Genomic DNA, 18,887 nt, shown 5'->3' with positions numbered 1-18,887 from the left:
TCTGACCTGGATGCCCCACTGTGATGGCCACCGTGGGGTTATAAGGTTACCTAACCCCTTCAGCCTTTTCCGTTCACACTCTCCACACCTCTCCCTCCCTCAGTCCCTCATCCTTCCCTATCCTGGGCCGCACACAACACATTACAAGAGAATGCTCTTTAATTGGCTCTTTTTTTTAAAGAAAATAAACTAAATGTTTTTTCAAATCTAATATTACTGCTTGCATGAATTACTTGATGTTGAATACAGTTCCATGTAGTCATGGCTCTATGTAGCATTGTGGTCTGTTCTGGACTTAGGGATTGTGAAGATACCTCTGGTGTGAAGATACCTCTGGTGGCATGTCTTGTGGGGTATGCATGGGTGTCCGAGTTGAATGCCAGTAATTCAAACAGACAGCTTAGTGCGTTTAACTTCTTATGGCTGCAGGGGCAGTATTGAGTAGCTTGGATGAAAAGGTGCCCAGAGGTGCCCAGAGTAAACTGCCTGCTCCTCAGTCCCAGTTCCCAATATATGCACATTATTATTAGTATTGGAAAACACTCTGAAGTTTCTAAAACCATTTGAATGATGTCTGTGAGTATAACAGAACTCAAATGGCAGACAAAAATCTGAGAAAAAATCCAACCAGGAAGTGGGAAATCTGAGGTTGGTCGATTTTCAACTCAGTTACAGTGGGATATTGGTCCTCTTGCACTTCCTAGGGCTTCCGTTAGATGTCAACTGTCTTTAGAAACTTGTTTGAGGCTTCTACTGTGAAGTGGGGCCGAATGAGAGTGGATTGAGTCAGAGGTCTGGCAGCAGTCATGCGCTGGTCACGCGCATTTCACACGAGAGGTATCTCCCGTTCCTTTGCTTTTCAGAAGACAAAGGAATTCTCCGGTTGGAATATTATTGAAGATTTATGTTAAAAACATCCTAAAGATTGATTCCATACATCGTTTGACAAGTTTCTACGGTCTGTAAAGGAACATTTTGACATTTCGTCTGCAATTTCTTGAGTATTGATTTGTTTACCAAACACAGTAACAAAAGTAGCTATTTGGACAAAAATGATGGACGTTATCGAACAAATCAAACATTTATTGTGGACATGGGTTTCCTGGGAGTGCATTCTGATGAAGATCATCAAAGGTAAGTGAATATTTATAATGTTATTTCTGTCTTCTGTTGACTCCAACATGGCGGATATATGTATTTGTTCTCTGAGCGCTGTTCTCAGATTATAGCATGGTTTGCTTTTTCTATAAAGCTTTTTTGAAATCTGACACAGCGGTTGCATTAAGGAGAAGTATATTTTTAATTCCATGTATAACACTTGTATTTTCATCAACATTTATGATGAGTATTTCTGTAAAATGATGTGGCTCTCTGCAAAATCACCGGATGTTTTTGGAACTACTGAACATAACGCGCCCAATGTATACTGAGATTTTTTTAATATAAATATGAACTTTACCAAATAAAACATACATGTATAGTGTAACATGAAGTCCTATGAGTGTCATCTGATGAAGATCATCAAAGGTTAGTGATTCATTTTATCTCTATTTGTGCTTTTTGTGACTCCTCCCTTTGGCTGGAAAAATGGCTGTGTTTTTCTGTGGCTTGGCTCTGACCTAACATAATCGTTTGTGGTGCTTTCGCTGTAAAGCCTATTTGGACACAACACGATTACCTTTAAAATGGTATAAGATACTTGTATGCTTGAGGAATTTTAATTATGAGATTTCTGTTGTTTTGAATTTGGTGCCCTGCACTTTCACTGGCTGTTGTCATATCGATCCCGTTAACGGAATTGCAGCCCTAAGAAGTTTTTAACATGTCAATACCTCTCACATATACAAGTAGTGATGAAGTCAATCTCTCCTCCACTTTGAGCCAGGTGACATTGACATGCACATTATTAATGTTAGCTCCCTGTGTTTATCCAGGGGCTAGCTGTGCTGCCCTGTTCTGAGCAAATTGCAATTTTCCTAAGTCCCTCTGTGTCACCTGACCACATGACTGAACAATAGTCCAGCTGCGACAAAACTAGGGCCTGTAGGACCTACCTTGTTTGTAGTGCTGTTGAGAATGCAGAGCAGTGCTTTATTATGGACAGACTTCACCCCATCCAAGCTACTATTGTATCAATATGTTTTGACCATGATAGTTTACAATCCAGGGTTACACCAAGCAGTTTAGTCTCCTCAACTTTCTCAATTTCCACATTATTGAGGTATAGGGTTTTGTGAACGATTTGTCTCAAATACATAACTTTTAGTTGTTGAAATATTTATCACTAACTTATTCCTTGCCACCCATTCTGAAACTAACTGCAGCTCTTTGTTAAGTGTTGCAGTCATTTCAGTCGATGTAGTAGCTGACGTGTATTTTATTCAGTTTATTCAAAGCCAGTGGCGTGTTGTAAATAAAGATTGAAAAAAATCTTCCATTAAAGAACACCCTCTGTGTTCTGTTAGACAAGTAACTCTTTCTCCACATTATAGCAGGGGGTGTAAAGTCATAACATATACGTTTTTCCAGCAACAGACTATGATCGATAATGTCAAAAGCCGCACTGAAGTCTAAAAAAACAGCCCCAACAATCTTTTTATCGTCCATTTCTCTCAGCCAATCATCAGTAATTTGTGTAAGTGCTGTGCTTGTTGAATGTCCTTCCCTGTAAGCGTGCTGAAAGTCTTGTCAATTTGTTTACTGTAAAATAGCATTGTATCTGGTCAAACACAATTTAAAAAAAAGTTTACTAAGGATTGGTAACAGGCTGATTGGTGGGCTATGAGCAAGTAAAGGGGGCTTTACTCTTCTTAGGTAGGCAAATAACTTTTGCTTCCCTCCAGGCCAGAGGGCACACACTTTCTAGTGGGCCTATATTGAAGATATGGCAAGCAGCAGTGGCAATATCGTCCGCTATTATCCTCAGTAATTTTCCATCCAAGTTGTCAGACCCCGGTGGCTTGTCATTGTTGATAGACAACAACAATTTTTTCACCTCTTCCACACTTACTTTACAGAATTCTAAATAATAAATGCTTGTATTACGACCCAGATACAGACACGGAAGGCGGATAGTACAGTTCTCAGATGATTTATTAGAAACACGGGGCAGGCAAAGGGCAGGTTGAGGGCAGGTTCGTGATCAGGTCAGAGTCAGGCAGGTACAGGACGGCAGGCAGGCTTGGGGTCAAGGGTGGAGACAAGCACAAAGACAGGTGAAACAGATCAGGGTGTGACAGCTTGTCTTTCATAATTTGGTCAGATATACTTGGATGTGCAGTGTCAGCGTTTGCTAATTTTGCCAAATAAAAAAATCATTAAAGTATTTGACAATATCAGTGGGTGTTGTGATGAATGATCGATCTGATTCAATGAATGATGGAGCGGAGTTTGCCTTTTTGCCCAAAATTTCATTTATGGTGATGCTTTTTTACTATTATTTATGTCATTTATCTTTGTTTCATAGTGTAGTTTCTTCTTGTTTTTATTCAGTTTAGTCACATGATATCTCAATTTGCAGTATGTTTGCAAATTGGTTGTAGAGCCAGACCTATGTGCATGCTTCTTAGTAACTGGGATAAGCAATTTCATAAATGTGTCAAGTGCAACGTCTGGTTGCTCGTCATTACACACAACGGACCAACAAATATACTTCACATCAAAAAAACACAACATAACATAACACTACAAAACGTATTATATGACCTCTTATTCACTATATTAGGCCCAGCCTTTGGAACTTTGGATTTCCTAGATATGGCTACTATTGTGATAGTGTCGGTGTGGTGCCCTCCCTGAAAGCCAAGAGAGGATACATCTGTGCTGTGACAGACTGTCTAGACACGTTGGAATGAATATCCTGCCTTGCGTTGCTGTGTGGTGGAAGTTGGAGGTCGGTATCTGCGCTGCGACATAACGTCTAGATGCGCTGGGCTTCCTAGCCCAGGACATCCCCCACCGGTTGGACTCGCCACCGGTGATTGGCGGATCTACTGGGCCTGCTGCTGCCTCACTTTGCGGTAGCCTACTGCAAGGTGACTGGGCACATTGTCCAGATCCACACACTGGGCGAAATCCCTGTCAGCACATTCCTGCTGCGGCTGTTCAACGCGCTGGCGTTCTAACGCGGAACCCAAACTGGCTGCGCACGTGCGCCATCGTGCACCATCGTGTGCCATCGTGCATACATTTATTTTGTGATCACGACACGCAGGTTATGATATCAAAACATACTCTGAACCAATGACATTAAGTTGGGGAGGAAAAGCATTAAACATTTATGGCAATTTAGCTAGTTAGCGTGCACTTGCTAACTAATTTGTCCTATTTAGCAAGCTTGCTGTTGCTAGCTAATTTGTCCTGGGATATAAACATTCGGTTGTTATTTTACCTGAAATGCACAAGGTCCTCTACTCCAACAATTAATAAAACGTAAACCAAATTCCTTTCTCATCATCTCTCCTCCTTCCTCAGGCTTCTTTTTTACTTTGGACTGTATATGGCGGTTGGCAACCAACTTTATTGTGCATTACTACAACCGACTGAAGTGTGGACGTCAGTTCATCTTTCAATCACCCACATCTTATCGGCAGACTCAGTAGCCTCGGTTTTTCTGATGACTGCCTTGCCTGGTTCACCAACTACTTTGCAGACAGAGTTCAGTGTGTCAAATCGGAGGGCATGCTGTCCGGTCCTCTGGCAGTCTCTATGGGGGTGCCACAGGGTTCAATTCTCGGGCCGACTCTTTTCTCTGTATATATCAATGATGTTGCTCTTGCTGCGGGCGATTCCCTGATCCACCTCTACGCAGACGACACCATTCTGTATACTTCCGGCCCGTCCCTGGACACTGTGCTATCTAACCTCCAAACGAGCTTCAATGCCATACAACACTCCTTCCGTGGCCTCCAACTGCTCTTAAACGCTAGTAAAACCAAATGCATGCTTTTCAACCGTTCGCTGCCTGCACCCGCACGCCTGACTAGCATCACCGACCTAGAATATGTGGACATCTATAAGTACCTAGGTGTCTGGCTAGACTTTAAACTCTCTTTCCAGACTCATATCAAACATCTCCAATCTAAAATCAAATCTAGAGTCGGCTTTCTATTCCGTAACACAGCCTCCTTTACTCACGCCGCCAAACTTACCCTAGTAAAACTGACTATCCTACCGATCCTCGACTTCGGTGATGTCATCTACAAAATAGCTTCCAACACTCTACTCAGCAAACTGGATGCAGTTTATCACAGTGCCATCCGTTTTGTTACTAAAGCACCTTATACCACCCACCACTGCGACCTGTATGCTCTAGTCGGCTGGCCCTCGCTACATATTCGTCGCCAGACCCACTGGCTCCAGGTCATCTACAAGTCCATGCTAGGTAAAGCTCCGCCTTATCTCAGTTCACTGGTCACGATGGCAACACCCACCCGTAGCACGCGCTCCAGCAGGTGTATCTCACTGATCATCCCTAAAGCCAACACCTCCTAAAAATCAATGAGGAGATTGGAGAGGCCCGGACTTGCAGCACATAGAACCTATTTCTATTTTAGCACCTGGCCATGCAGATGCTCGCTGAGGCGCACGAGCGGTGTGGGTGCAATGATCGAATAACGTGTGTACATTTATTTTGCAGCGCAAGCAGTGCAGTCAGCATGTAAGGCAACAACGCTCAGGCACACACTTGGTTTCTAACTCTACTAGACCTGTAGGCTACAGCTGAACATTTTAATTTGTTTTCTTTTTGTTTTAGTGAGTTGTTGGATTCAGTGGTTAAAATTGATATTTTTGTACAAAGGGTTTTAATTGCTGCCTACATGGGTTATGGCTCATTGGTTTTGATAGCTGAGACTATGCAATCTCATCTCTTTACCTCAGAGATACCGTTAAACCCTACTTTGACTGATGGTATATCAGTTTTTATCTTTCAGAGGGATCTCATTGTGTTACCATTTGACTCTTACTGTGACATGCCCATAAAACTTTCTCATCTACAAGGTTTGGTCTGGCTAGAAAAAAAAATATTTGTTGTTTCAGATGACTGTAGTTTGGATTATTTTAAATAATCTAAGTGGAGAGATTTTAGGAAGCAACAAATCAAGGTGTTTCATTATTCTTCTGCTTTTGGTGTCAGGAAACATTCATCCAAAACCAGGCCCATTGGCTATGGATGAACTTTCGACTCCAATTTATTTTAAGAACTAGATCAGGGTTGGGACTGATGCATATTAATGTAAGGAAACTGATGCTGAAAATGGACATTACATTCCGGGTTCACACTGCTGACCCAGATGTCTTAGTTCTGTTTGACACCTGGCTTAAGAAATCTAAATCAGTCTATCGGCTTGGATGGTTATAATGTTTATCCATGTGACCGATGAAGTAAGGGGGTAGGTATAGCCATCTATATTAAAATTAGATATGTGGTTACTGAACTAAGGTCTTTATCTAGTTTTTAGCATTGAAACTGCAGTTATCGAAAGCTGTGAACTTAGAATTAATAGGATGTTATGGACCTTCATCTGCAAAAGTAGAATCCCTGGATTATCTGGCTGAACTAATGCATGGTTGGGGGAAAAATTAAATGGTCCTCATGGGTGATTTAAACTGGGACTAGTTATCGCCAAATTGTAATTTTACTCAAATTATAAATGCAGTCATAAGACTCAATTCAAAAGACATCTCTAAGTCAACACGATGTTATTCTAGCTAACAATGCACATAAATACTCGGCCAATGGTATTTTCTCTAATGATTTAAGTGATCATTGTGCAGTTGCTTGCATTAGAGACACCAAAATCCCCAAAGTGACCCCTCGGTTCATAATCAAACAACATTTTACACAGTTCTGTGAGCTGACATTCCTGCATGAACTTTATACAAGCAATTTGGATAAAATTACGCTTATACCAGACATCGAAGAGGGATTCTCCTATTTTCATTCCATGTTTTCTACTATCTGTGATAAACACGCCCCTCTCAAAAAGTACCGGGTAAGAGGTAGAGACAATCCCTGGTTTACAGGGGAATTATCTGATTTGATCCATGGTCAAAGGGGGAATAGGCATTGTCGTGCCCTCTTCACAACTGTCTTGATGTGTTTTGACCATGACAGTTCGTTGGTGATGTTGACACCAAGGAAGGCATGCTCGGCCCTCCTTTTTGTGTAGTCCACGATCATCTCCTTTGTCTTGATCATGTTGAGGGAGAGGTTGTTGTCCTGGAACCCACTGCCAGGTCTTTGACCTCCTCCCTATTTTATTTTTACATTTTTTATTTCACCTTTATTTAACCAGGTAGGCTAGTTGAGAACAAGTTCTCCTTTGCAACTGCGACCTGGTCAAGATAAAGCAAAGCAGTTTGACACATACAACAACACAGAGTTACACATGGAATAAACAAACATACAGTCAATAATACAGTAGAAAAAGTCTATATACAGTATGTGCAAATGAGGTAGGATAAGGGAGGTAAAGGCAATAAATAGGCTATGGTGACGAAGTAATTGCAATATAGCAATTAAACACTGGAATGGTAGAATGTGCAGAAGATGAGTGTGCAAGTAGAGATACTGGGGTGCAAAGGAGCAAGATAAATAAATACAGTATGGGAATGAGGTAGTCGGATGGGCTATTTACAGATGGGCTATGTACAGGTGCAGTGATCTGTGAGGTACTCTGACAACTGGTGCTTAAAGCTTGTGAGGGAGATAGTGATTTTTGCAGTTCGTTCCAGTCATTGGCAGCAGAGAACTGGAAGGAGAGGCGGCCAAAGGAAGAATTGGCTTTGGGGGTGACCAGTGAGATATACCTGCTGGAGCGCGTGCTACGGATGGGTGCCGTTATGGTGACCAGTGAGCTGAGATAAGGTGGGGCTTTACCTAGCAGAGACTTGTACATGACCTGGAGCCAGTGGGTTTGGCAACGAGTATGAAGCGAGGGCCAGCCAACGAGAGCGTACAGGACGCAGTGGTGGGTAGTATATGGGGCTTTGGTGACAAAACGGATGGCACTGTGATAGACTGCATCCAATTTCTTGAGTAGAGTGTTGGAGGCTATTTTGTAAATGACATCGCCGAAGTCAAGGATCGGTAGGATGGTCAGTTTTACGAGGGTATGTTTGGCAGTATGAATGTAGGATGCTTAGTTGTGAAATAGGAAGCCATTTCTAGATTTAATTTTGGATTGGAGATGCTTAATGTGAGTCTGGAAAAATAGTTTACAGTCTAACCAGACACCTAGGTATTTGAAGTTGTCCACATATTCTAAATCAGAACCGTCCAGAGTAGTGATGCTGGATGGACGGGCAGGTGCGGGCAGCGATCAGTTGAAGAGCATTCATTTAGTTTTACTTGCATTTAAGAGCAGTTGGAGGCCACGGAAGGAGAGTTGTATGGCATTGAAGCTCGTCTGGAGGTTAGTTAACACAGTGTCCAAAGAAAGGCCAGAGGTATACAGAATGGTGTTGTCTGCGTAAAGGTGGATCAAAGAATCACCAGCAGCAAGAGCCACATCATTGATGTATACAGAGAAGAAAGTCAGCCAGGGAATTGAACCCTGTGGCACCCCCATAGAGACTGCCAGAGGTCCGGACAACAGGCCCTCCGATTTGACACATTGAACTCTATCAGATAAGTAGTTGGTGAACCAGGCGAGGCAATCATTTGAGAAACCAAGGCTGTTGAGTCTGCCAATAAGAATGTTGCGATTGACAGAGTCGAAAGCCTTAGCCATGTTGATGAATACGTCTGCACAGTATTGTCTCTTATCGATGGCGGTTATGATATTGTTTAGGACCATTAGCGTGGCTGAGGTGCTCCCATGACCAGCTCTGAAACCAGATTGCTTAGCGGAGAAGGTATGGTAGGATTCGAAATGGTCGGTATTCTGCTTGTTGACGTGGCTTTCGAAGACCTTAGAATGGCAGGGTAGGATAGATACAGGTCTGTAGCAGTTTGGGTCTAGAGTGTCTCCCACTTTGAGGAGGGGATGACCACTGCAGCTTTCCAATCTATGGGAATCTCAGACGAAACAAAAGAGAGGTTGAACAGGCTAGTAATAGGGGTTGCAACAATTTCGGCAGATCATTTTAGAAAGAGAGTGTCCAGATTTTGCAGCTCTTTCAGAACATCAGCTGGATTCGGGTGAATGAGAAATGGGGGAGGCTTGGGCGAGTTGCTGTGGGGGGTGCAGGGCTGTTGATCAGGGAAGGGGTAGCCCCGTGGAACGCATGGCCAGCCGTAGAAAAATGCTTCTTGAAATTCTCAGTTATAGTGGATTTATCGGTGGTGACAGTGTTTCCTAGCCTCAGTGCAGTGGGCAGCTGGGAGGAGGTGCTCTTATTCTTCATGGACTTTACAGTGTCCCAGAACCTTTTTGAGTTAGTGTTACAGGATGCAAATTTCTGCTGGAAAAAGCTGGCCTTAGCTTTCCTAACTGCCTGTGTATATTTGTTCCTAACTTCCCTGAAAAGTTGCATATCACGGGGGCTATTCAATGCTAATACAGAACGCCACAGGATGTTTTTGTGCTGGTCAAGGGCAGTCAGGTCTGGAGAGAACGAAGGGCTATATCTGGTCCTGGTTCTACATTTTTTGAATGGGGTGAGGAAAGTGAGGAAAGCACTTTTAAAGAATAACCAGGCATCCTCTACTGACGGGATGAGGTCAATATCCTTCCAGGATACCCGTGCCAGGTCGATTAGAAAGCCCTGCTCGCTGAAGTGTTTTAGGGAGCGTTTGACAGTGATGAGGGGTGGTTGTTTGACCGCAGACCCATTCTGGATGCAGGCAATGAGGCAGTGATCGCTGAGATCTTGGGTGAAAACAGCAGAGGTGTATTTAGAGGGCAAGTTGGTTAGGATGATATCTATGAGGGTGCCCGTGTTTACAGCTTTTGGGTTGTACATGGTAGGTTAATTGATAATTTGTGTGAGATTAAGGGCATCAAGCTTAGATTGTAGGATGGCCGGGGTGTTAAGCATGTCCCAGTTTAGGTCACCTAGCAGCAGGAGCTCTGAAGATAAATGGGGGGCAATCAGTTCACATATGGTGTCCAGAGCACAGCTGGGGGCAGAGGGTGGTCTATAGCAAGCGGCAACGGTGAGAGACTTGTTTCTGGAAAAGTGGATTTTTAAAAGTAGAAGCTCAAATTGTTTGGGTACAGACCTGGATAGTAAGTCAGAACTCTGCAGGCTATCTCTGCAGTAGATTGCAACCCAGCCCCCTTTGGTAGTTCTATCTTGTCGGAAAATGTTATAGTTAGGGATGGAAATTTCAGGGTTATTGGTGGTCTTCCTTAGCCAGGATTCAGACACGGCTAGGACATCCCGGTTGGCAGAGTGTGCTAAGATAGAATGATCCGGCCTCTGCCGTGTCTCGAAGTAGATTGTGAGGTCAGATCCACAGAACTCACCTGAGAAGAGTGCTGCTGAGACACCGGCTGCGTGCAGGCCACAACAGGCAAAGGGACAGAGGTCTGATCCAGAGAGCAAGGCCCAGCGGAGAGGGGCCGCGGTGGTCCAGGATGTCCCAGGCAGTTGATTGACTAGGACAGGGAGCGGTAGCTGGAGGGGCATCCACAGCCATGGAGGGAACACCCAAGTCCCCGGCAGAAGACAGCTGGTACAGGGACTGCAAGCAATTTGAAGCTCTTAAGTCCGGACGCAGGGGAAGAAGGCAGACGCACCGAGAACGAATCTTCTCCTTCTTTCTGGTTCCGACACGCATCCATTTACTCTCACCTGGAGTCAAAAAATTAGCAGCCATTTTCTGGTTCACGCTAGTAGAGGGGTGCAGTGGTGGAGTCCAGGAAGGTTCCATTATGATCCTCTTGGATGTTTTGATGCCTATAGTCTCATAGATTCTGCACATCCCCACATTTGAATTTTCATAACATTTAGTGTAAGAGTAAGACCCCAGTTAGCACATTTGGCTTTTTGGAAGTTGTTAGATCGTATGTTTTGGGTTTGACATTGGTTATGGGAATGAAGCCATACATTTCCTGACCTGTTAAATGTATTTAAAACGTTCTGAGAATAGAGTTGAAAATTTGACCTGTTCTGGGAAAATCTATTTTTAGGTTGCAGGGGGGTTCTGCAAACATTTTACTCTGGTTCCTTGAACGTTTTCCTGGGATGTTTTATTAAAGCTCTGAGCACGAAGATTATAGGTTATTTGGAGGTTTCTTAATAACTTCCTTAAAACTGAAGGAATGTTTCAATAATACTTTTAATAACACTGATAGCTTATTTTGTGTTAACCTTTTTGAACTCCAAGCACAGTTAGGATATGTGGAAATTCATTTCCTTAGACATGAATCATGCAAACACATTATTTTATTTTATTTTGAAACGACATCAGTGGGATTCAAATCTATAATCTTCTGTTCCTTATCCATGGAATTAGTCCACTGCGCTACCAGGATGGAACCAGCATGCTATGTTATTTTACACATATAAAGCTGTTCATTTTAGACTACTCAGACAGACCCTATTTCAAAGGAAACAAACACTCATTAAGATCAGGTGTGGCAAATTAGTGGGTGCAGCTAACACACCTGAACACACGTAACAAGATAGAGTTTTGTTGATGCTAAGAACGGAAGATGTATATGTTTTTAACCCCAAGTCTAAGCTGGGGGAGGGTTATACTAAGCTAAATGGAATTGTTTTAAGAAGGTTCCTTTAGCTATTAGATTTTTTTGTTTAAGACCCCTTGAAGTATAAAATAAAATATCTAAACAAATTATTTGATAACATTTTTTGGTGGGGCCTTACTGCTATTAACCCATACAAACACATTGAATAACATATTCAGAACATGGAACAAAAACATCAAAAGAAAGTTTAAGAAAGATCAGGAAACTTTAAAAAAAAATGTAAATGACTAAACAGTGTCCATATATTTTTTTCAACTGGTACCAGGGGACCTTCAGACAAGTCTTGTGAGGCCTGTGGACATCCTAGAACAAAACATGTATGAGTTTGTGAGAGTCTCACCTTACCACAGAGGAATCATATTAGTGTGTAGCCCAAACTGTACAGATGCTACAGAGAGAAGTTTGAATATTAGCTGTAATATTGGCTGTACTGACTTCAGATGAGTCCTAAGATGCTTGTGGGGGTCGAAGAGCAAAACGGAGACACCATCGTGTTTGCGAGAGTCTCATCTATACATAGAGGGGTAATAGTAGGAAAAACCGTTTGGACGCTACAGACGATTTCCGGGATGTCTCATGGTCTGACAAACACGCTTCTAGCTCTGTCACATTTTACCGCAAATGCGAAAGTGTTACATGCAATACAAAAAAGCATATTTAAATGGACAGATTTTTATGGTTATTTTTGTATTATGCTATTGTATTCACCCTTAGGTTAAATAGCATTCATAGAAAGTTCTCTGAGCGTTTCAAAAGTTTTCTTGTGGTTTTTATGGAAAGTTTTCTTAACGTTCTGGAAAAATTTGAAAACATGACTAAGTAGAACCATGAGGAAACCTGTAGGAAACGCTATGCTGAAGTACCAAAATTCTCACAGCAGAGTGTTGTTTCTTAATGAATTCTCACCAAGCTCGAAGAAATATATGGTTTTCAGAATGTTATGTCCTAGCTTGGATATGTCTGTAGTTGTGTGGAGCCATAGTGTGAGTGGAATGCAGATCTGGGTTGAAATAGTCTGGCAAACACTATAGGTGTGCTTGATTTGGCCTACCCGGCGCACTGGGTTTGCACTTTCGGGACTTTTCTATTGATAAAGTTAAATCAAGTGTGCCTAAATTATTTTAAAGAATACCAATTCATTTCAACCCTGATATGGTAGAATGAAATAGGGGATTGGCTTTTGTACATTTCCAGCCTCTGCTACTGACCTGTAGTTTGGTGGGAGTGTCACCTACAGCCCCATGTTGGTGTAAAGAATGTCCCCCCTCACCACACTTTACACAATAAACACACACACACACACACACACACACACAGGTTATTGATTCAAATCATTCAGTTACTTGTGATAAAGTCCTCAACCCAACTACCCTGTCAGCTCATATTTCAGCTTTGTTTTTTACGCCTGATTGGTTTTGTCCCGATTGGTCTCCTGATTGTGACCTCTGGCGCGTGACCTTTAAAACCTACAGTCGTCCCCAACACTGGCTCTGACACTGGCCCCGGCCCACAGCCAAAGGAGCCAAAGGCAGAGGAGTGGCTGGGCCATTTCTCCAGACAAAAGCAGGGCGGCAGGGGTGGCTGGGAGGACACACCAGCCCAGCCCCTTATGAGTCCAGCCAAGCGGACAGGGAGCAAATTAGGACCAGTGGTTTTTGTCTGCCCTTTCTTTTGGCTCCCTTACAGGGTTGACTGGCATGTCAAGTTTGTCAGGTGCCCTCAAACTGTTTGACCACATCACACGTCCTTTCAGGCTGCCTCAAAGCGTTTCATGTCTTCGTCCCTGATTCGTGTTGTCGCTTTGCGTATGTGCCTCGTTGGGCCACTGAAGCATATGTGTAGAAAAGGTGCAGGCTTGGGGGCCCCGACACAAAGCAACCCCTGCTTTTATTAAGAGACTCACTGCACTGCTACATTATCCTGCCCTTTAAGACATTCTTCAAGCGACCTTTTCAAGTGAGCAAAATCTCCCAGAGCACAAAACAGTGCAATTGAGACTGAAATAATCTCTCTGTTAATTGAATTCCAGGAGAGGAGTTCCCAGCCTTTTCGAGGCAAGTCCTGCGGGGAATTTGGGGCGTACAAACGAAGAACAGGAGGGGCTAAACGTGCAACTCGAGAATGAGGAGAGTGGGACTCTGGGACGGGGACGGAGTGTGGCACAGGTATATTGACATTTCCTCATATCTTATTATGTTTAGCATGTTTTGCATATATCCGCCATTATCTAGTTCCTAAAGTTCTATCATCTTCGCCTAATTTCAGTTTGTGACAAAACAATGTACAGGTAACTACCAAGATAAAGGAAACACCAACATAAAGCGTCTTAATAGGGTGTTGGGCCACCACGAGCTACCAGAACAGATTCAATACACTTTGGGATAGATTCTGGAATTCTATTGGAGGAACGCAACACCATTCTTCCATAAGAAATTCCATAATTTGGTGTTTTGTTGATGGTGGTAGAAAATGCTGTCTCAAGCTCTGCTCCAGAACCTCCCATAATGGTTCAATTGTGTAGAGATCTGGGCCCAGATTCACAAAATCTTCTTAAGAAGAAATTTCTTCTTAACTGCCATTTTCTCCTTAACTGTAGACTTAAAAAGAAAGTTAAGCAAAGTTGCTATTCCTCAAAAGAGTTATTGGAAATATTCTTGGGCTATTTCTTATGTTCGCCTTAGATTCTTGAAAATAACGTTTTTCAATTTGTTCTTAATTCCAAGATAGCTAAACCCTTGTCTTAAACTCAATGAGTGAAGTGAAAAATTCTTCCCTAGTTATTTTGCTCAAAATCTAAAAAGTCCAACCTAGATTCAAGCCAATCTCCTAGGTAGTTGAACATGTTATTACTCCAACCTTGTGAAAGTGACAAACTGATAAATTTTTGTCAAAAACAACTTTATATCGATGGAGTGCCATTGATTTTGACGACCTGGGCCCAGATTCACGAAACACTTCTTATGCAAAAACTTGAGAATGTTCTTTAAATAAAAATAAGAAGTTCATGAGATAGTTCGTTAGTGCAATTCCTCAACAATATCGTAAGATTTAATGATTTTCTTCCGAGCGTCTCAAATATCTTCTTACGGATCTTCTTAAGATGTTTGTTGCTAGGCAATGGTTTTTGGTATCTAGCTAGCAATGGCAATCATGTTAGCATATTTCTTACTGAGATTATCGTTCTAAAACATGTTCTTGCGTTTAAAGTAACTTTCAGATGGGGTTTGTGAGTGAACTAAACATGTTCAATTACTTTCATGTGCTTTTTGTCGCACTGCCCTGAGTTTAAGACAAGGGTTTAGCTATCTTGGAATTAACAACATTATACAACTTTATTTTCAAGAATCAAATTTCTTCTTAACTTTATGCTTAAGGATAAACATAAGAAATAGCGCAAGAAAATGTCCAATAACCTTTTTGAGGAATAGCAACTTTGCTTAAATTTCTTCTTAAGTCTATAGTTAAGAAAAAAATGGCAGTTAAGAAGAAATTGCTTCTTAAGAAGATTTTGTGACTCTGGGCCCTGGTGACTGAGATGGCCATGGTATAGGGTTTACATAATTTTCATGCTCATCAAACCATTCAGTGACCACTCGTGGACAGGGGCATTGTCATCCCACAGGGGCATAGCCATGATAGCCAAAATAATGGCATGCCCAGCATTTTTATAGATGGCCCTAAGCATGATGAAATGTTAATTGCTTAATTTACTCATAAACCACACTGGTTTTCAATATACTTTGTATTCCTCATTTACAGAAGTGTTCATTATTTTGGCAGTTACCTGTATATTGTAGAGCAGTGGTCACCAGCCTGTCGATCCTTTCTGTAAAAAATACAAAGATAAAGCCTAGCATTCCAATGTTGTAAATTTTTGTTTTGCGCTGTTAATTGAAAGGTGCACTTGATTCAGCTGTCCTAGCCTGCCGGGAAGGCTTTTTCAACCATTTCATGTGTCTGAAGGTAGGACTCCGCCTACCCGGCAGGCCCAGAGAGCAAATCAAGTGCACCTATAGGCCTACCGCTGGCCAATCAGATAGTTCAAATGAACATGTCTGCACAGTTTCCTCGAGCCATAGACTGTAAAAAGAAGCCTTGAACGCAGAGCAAACTTTATACTGTGAGATTTCTAAACTTTTGACCTGAGAGAGACTTTTTTTAAAATTTCATGTTTAGGTAGTTATTTAGCACTGGCAACACTTTGTTCAACACTTTTATGATCCATAAAATGCGCATTCTCCCTACTTCCACTCACACTACAACCAGCACAGCAGCTGCAATGAAGGAGTATAACAAAGTGTTCCGATAAGCTTGCATTGTTACTGTTATACGCTTGTGTCTTTTTTAATATCAAGGAATATTTCACTTTCTTTGGTCATAGGAATAACAACATGAATTGGTGCACGAGGCAGAAATAATGCAGTGCGACTTGAGTTTGCCATCAACTGGAAGACCGTGTCCCCTTTTCTCAGAGGAGGGAGGGACTGTGAGTCGGGTCACTTGGGTGAGAGGCAGCCTCACCGCTACTCACTCCCTCCCCTCAGACTGACCATCAGATGCAGGCCATCAGTCCAGTACAAAAAAAATTCAAGCATAGCTAATATGCAGTGATAATGTATTGGGCCTATGGCCTACTGCACAAACATAATGTTAATGTTGCATAGCTTACGTTTTTTTTTAAGTCATGCTAAAGAAAAATCTGAGCGAAAGCATTTTCACTCAGAAAGTAAAAAGACGCAAAACCGGAACTGGAAGCATAGAAATAATGTTCTTCAGACTTGCCTTCAATGACAATGACAGATCTGTAACACACATTTCTATATGGATTTGGTCAGTTCACCCACAAAGCTACATTCTGGACTTTTAAAGGAAAGATTCACCCATTTTGAATGTTGTGTCATATTTGTGCAACTCTGAGCGATGTACTATCGATTCCCGGGGTTATTTCATGTGTATCTGATCGATTTGCCATTAATGATTTTCCCTCATATGATGCATAAAGTGCCATTCCGGCTGTATATCTGCCTGCTTGAGCAGCTTTCCTACTTGCAGAGTCAAAATAAGAGCTTATGTGTAACGGCTTTCTTCTGTGGACGAAGGCGAAGACCAAAGCGCAGCGTGGTTAGTGTTCATCATGTTTAATAACGACGATAAACGTGAACACTACAAAATACAAAACAACTAATGTGGAAAAAACCGAAACAGTTCTGTCTGGTGTAGACACATGAAGACAGAAGACAACCACCCACAAAACCGGCTACCTAAATATGGTTCCCAATCAGAGACAATGACTAACACCTGCCTCTGATTGAGAACCATATCAGGCCAAACATAGAAACGAGAAAACTAGACACACAACATAGAATGCCCACTCAGCTCACGTCCTGACCAACACTAAAACAAAGAAAACACAAAATAACTATGGTCAGAACGTGACATTATGTTATGTATTATTATTATTATTATTATTATTATTACCAGCAGTAAAGGAAGTAGTAGTAGCTGTACTACAATCTAAGAAAAAAAGGGTCTATCTCAAACCTAAATTGGTTCTTTGGCTGTCCCCGTAGGAGAAGCCTTTAAAGAACACTTTTTGGTTCCAGGTAGAACCCTGATGGGTTCCATGTCGGACCCTTTCCACAGAGGGTTTTACATGGAACCCAAAAGGGTTCTCCTATGGGGACAGCCAAAGAACCCTTTTGGAACTGTTTTTTTTTCTAAGAGTTTTGTTGTTGTTGTATTATTATTAATAGTAGTAATAGTAATAATAAAAGGAGTTGTTGTTAATAGGGGGCACTATTTTTATTTTTGGAAAAATAACGTTCCCAAAGTAAACCACCTATTTCTCAGGACCAGATGCTAGAATATGCATATAATTGACAGCTTAGGATAGAAAACACTCTAAAGTTTCCAAAACTGTCAAAATATTGTCTGTGAGTATAACAGAACTGATATTGCAGGCGAAAGCCAATCAGGAAGTGACTCATGTTTTGAAACCGTTGTGTTCCTATACACCCCTATTGCCTACTGAAAGGGATATTAACCAGATTCCTTTTTCTACGTATTCCCTAAGGTGTCTCCAGCATTTTGACATAGTTTCACGCCTTTATGTTGAAGAATGAGCGTAAACGACTACATTGCGTAAGTGGCCAGCTGATCAGAGTGATTCTTGCATAAAAGACAGAGGTAGTCATTTTTCCTCTCGCTCCTACTGAAAAGCCAATTGTCCCGGTTGATATATTATCAAATAGATATTTGAAAAACACCTTGAGGATTGATTATAAAAAACGTTTGCCATGTTTCTGTTGATATTATGAATATAATTTGTAATTTTGTTCGCCGTTGTCGTGACTGCTATTTCCGGTGGATTTCTGAACATAACATGACAAACAAACGGAGGTATTTTGGGTATAAAAATAATCTTTATGGATCATTAGGAACATTTGCTGTCTAACTGGGAGTCTCGTCAGTGAAAACATTCGAAGATCATCAAGGGTAAACGGTTAATTTGATTGCTTTTCTGATTTTTGTGACCAAGCTTCCTGCTGCTAGCTGGACATAATGCTATGCTAGGCTATCGATAAACTTAATTTCGATAAAAGCATAATTTCAAAATCTGAGATGACAGGGTGATTAACAAAAGGCTAAGCTGTGTTTCACTATATTTCACTTGTGAATATTTTCTAGTAATATTTTTTGACCATTGCGCTATGCTAATTAGTGTAGTTGATGACAATTCTCCCGGATCCAGGATGGGTAGTTCTGTAGATGTCATATGTTTTGCCAGTATCATAAGTTGACACTATTGATATCCATAGAATTACATTGTGAATTTTAAGAGTGCATGGTGTAAATGTCAGATGTGGCACATCTGTCTCTTTTCAATAGCTGTTCCAGATCATCAAGGCCCTGGTGAAGAACCACTACCAGGCAGCAGAGCGAGTCTTTGAGAAGCTGGATGAGAAGAACACCAAACGTCTCAGTCAAGAGACCTTCTACCAGCTTCTAAAGAGGTAAATTCTGCCTGTTTCGCAAATGGCACCCTATTCCCTACAATCTGCACTACTTTTGAGCAAAGTAGTACACTATGTAAGAAATAGGATGCTATTTGTGACGCAACCCTTGTCTTTCTCTTAAATCATGTTAATTATCACAAAAACAATATGATCATTATGTCAACGTACAGTATATACTGTATGTGAATATACATGAACATATATTCACACA

General features: G+C 41.6%; 1 protein-coding gene across 1 annotated transcript in view; it reads left to right on the top strand.

Moving 5' to 3' along the window:
• The window catches only part of si:ch211-197n1.2 (EF-hand calcium-binding domain-containing protein 6), an 80,935-nt gene that overhangs the window by 48,368 nt on the left and 13,680 nt on the right, over window positions 1-18,887 (top strand). Inside the window, exons 13-14 of the mRNA XM_036933378.2 lie at window positions 13,690-13,825; window positions 18,549-18,673. Of these exons, the coding sequence (XP_036789273.2) occupies window positions 13,690-13,825; window positions 18,549-18,673 (261 nt within the window). The remainder of the gene's footprint in view (window positions 1-13,689; window positions 13,826-18,548; window positions 18,674-18,887) is intronic.

Source organism: Oncorhynchus mykiss, chromosome 10 (genome assembly GCF_057628025.1).
Source record: "Oncorhynchus mykiss isolate SJ-2025 chromosome 10, ASM5762802v1, whole genome shotgun sequence".
Lineage (NCBI taxonomy): Eukaryota > Metazoa > Chordata > Actinopteri > Salmoniformes > Salmonidae > Oncorhynchus > Oncorhynchus mykiss.
The sequence above is the reverse complement of the archived record's forward strand: the minus strand, read 5'-3'. Positions and strand labels throughout refer to the sequence as shown.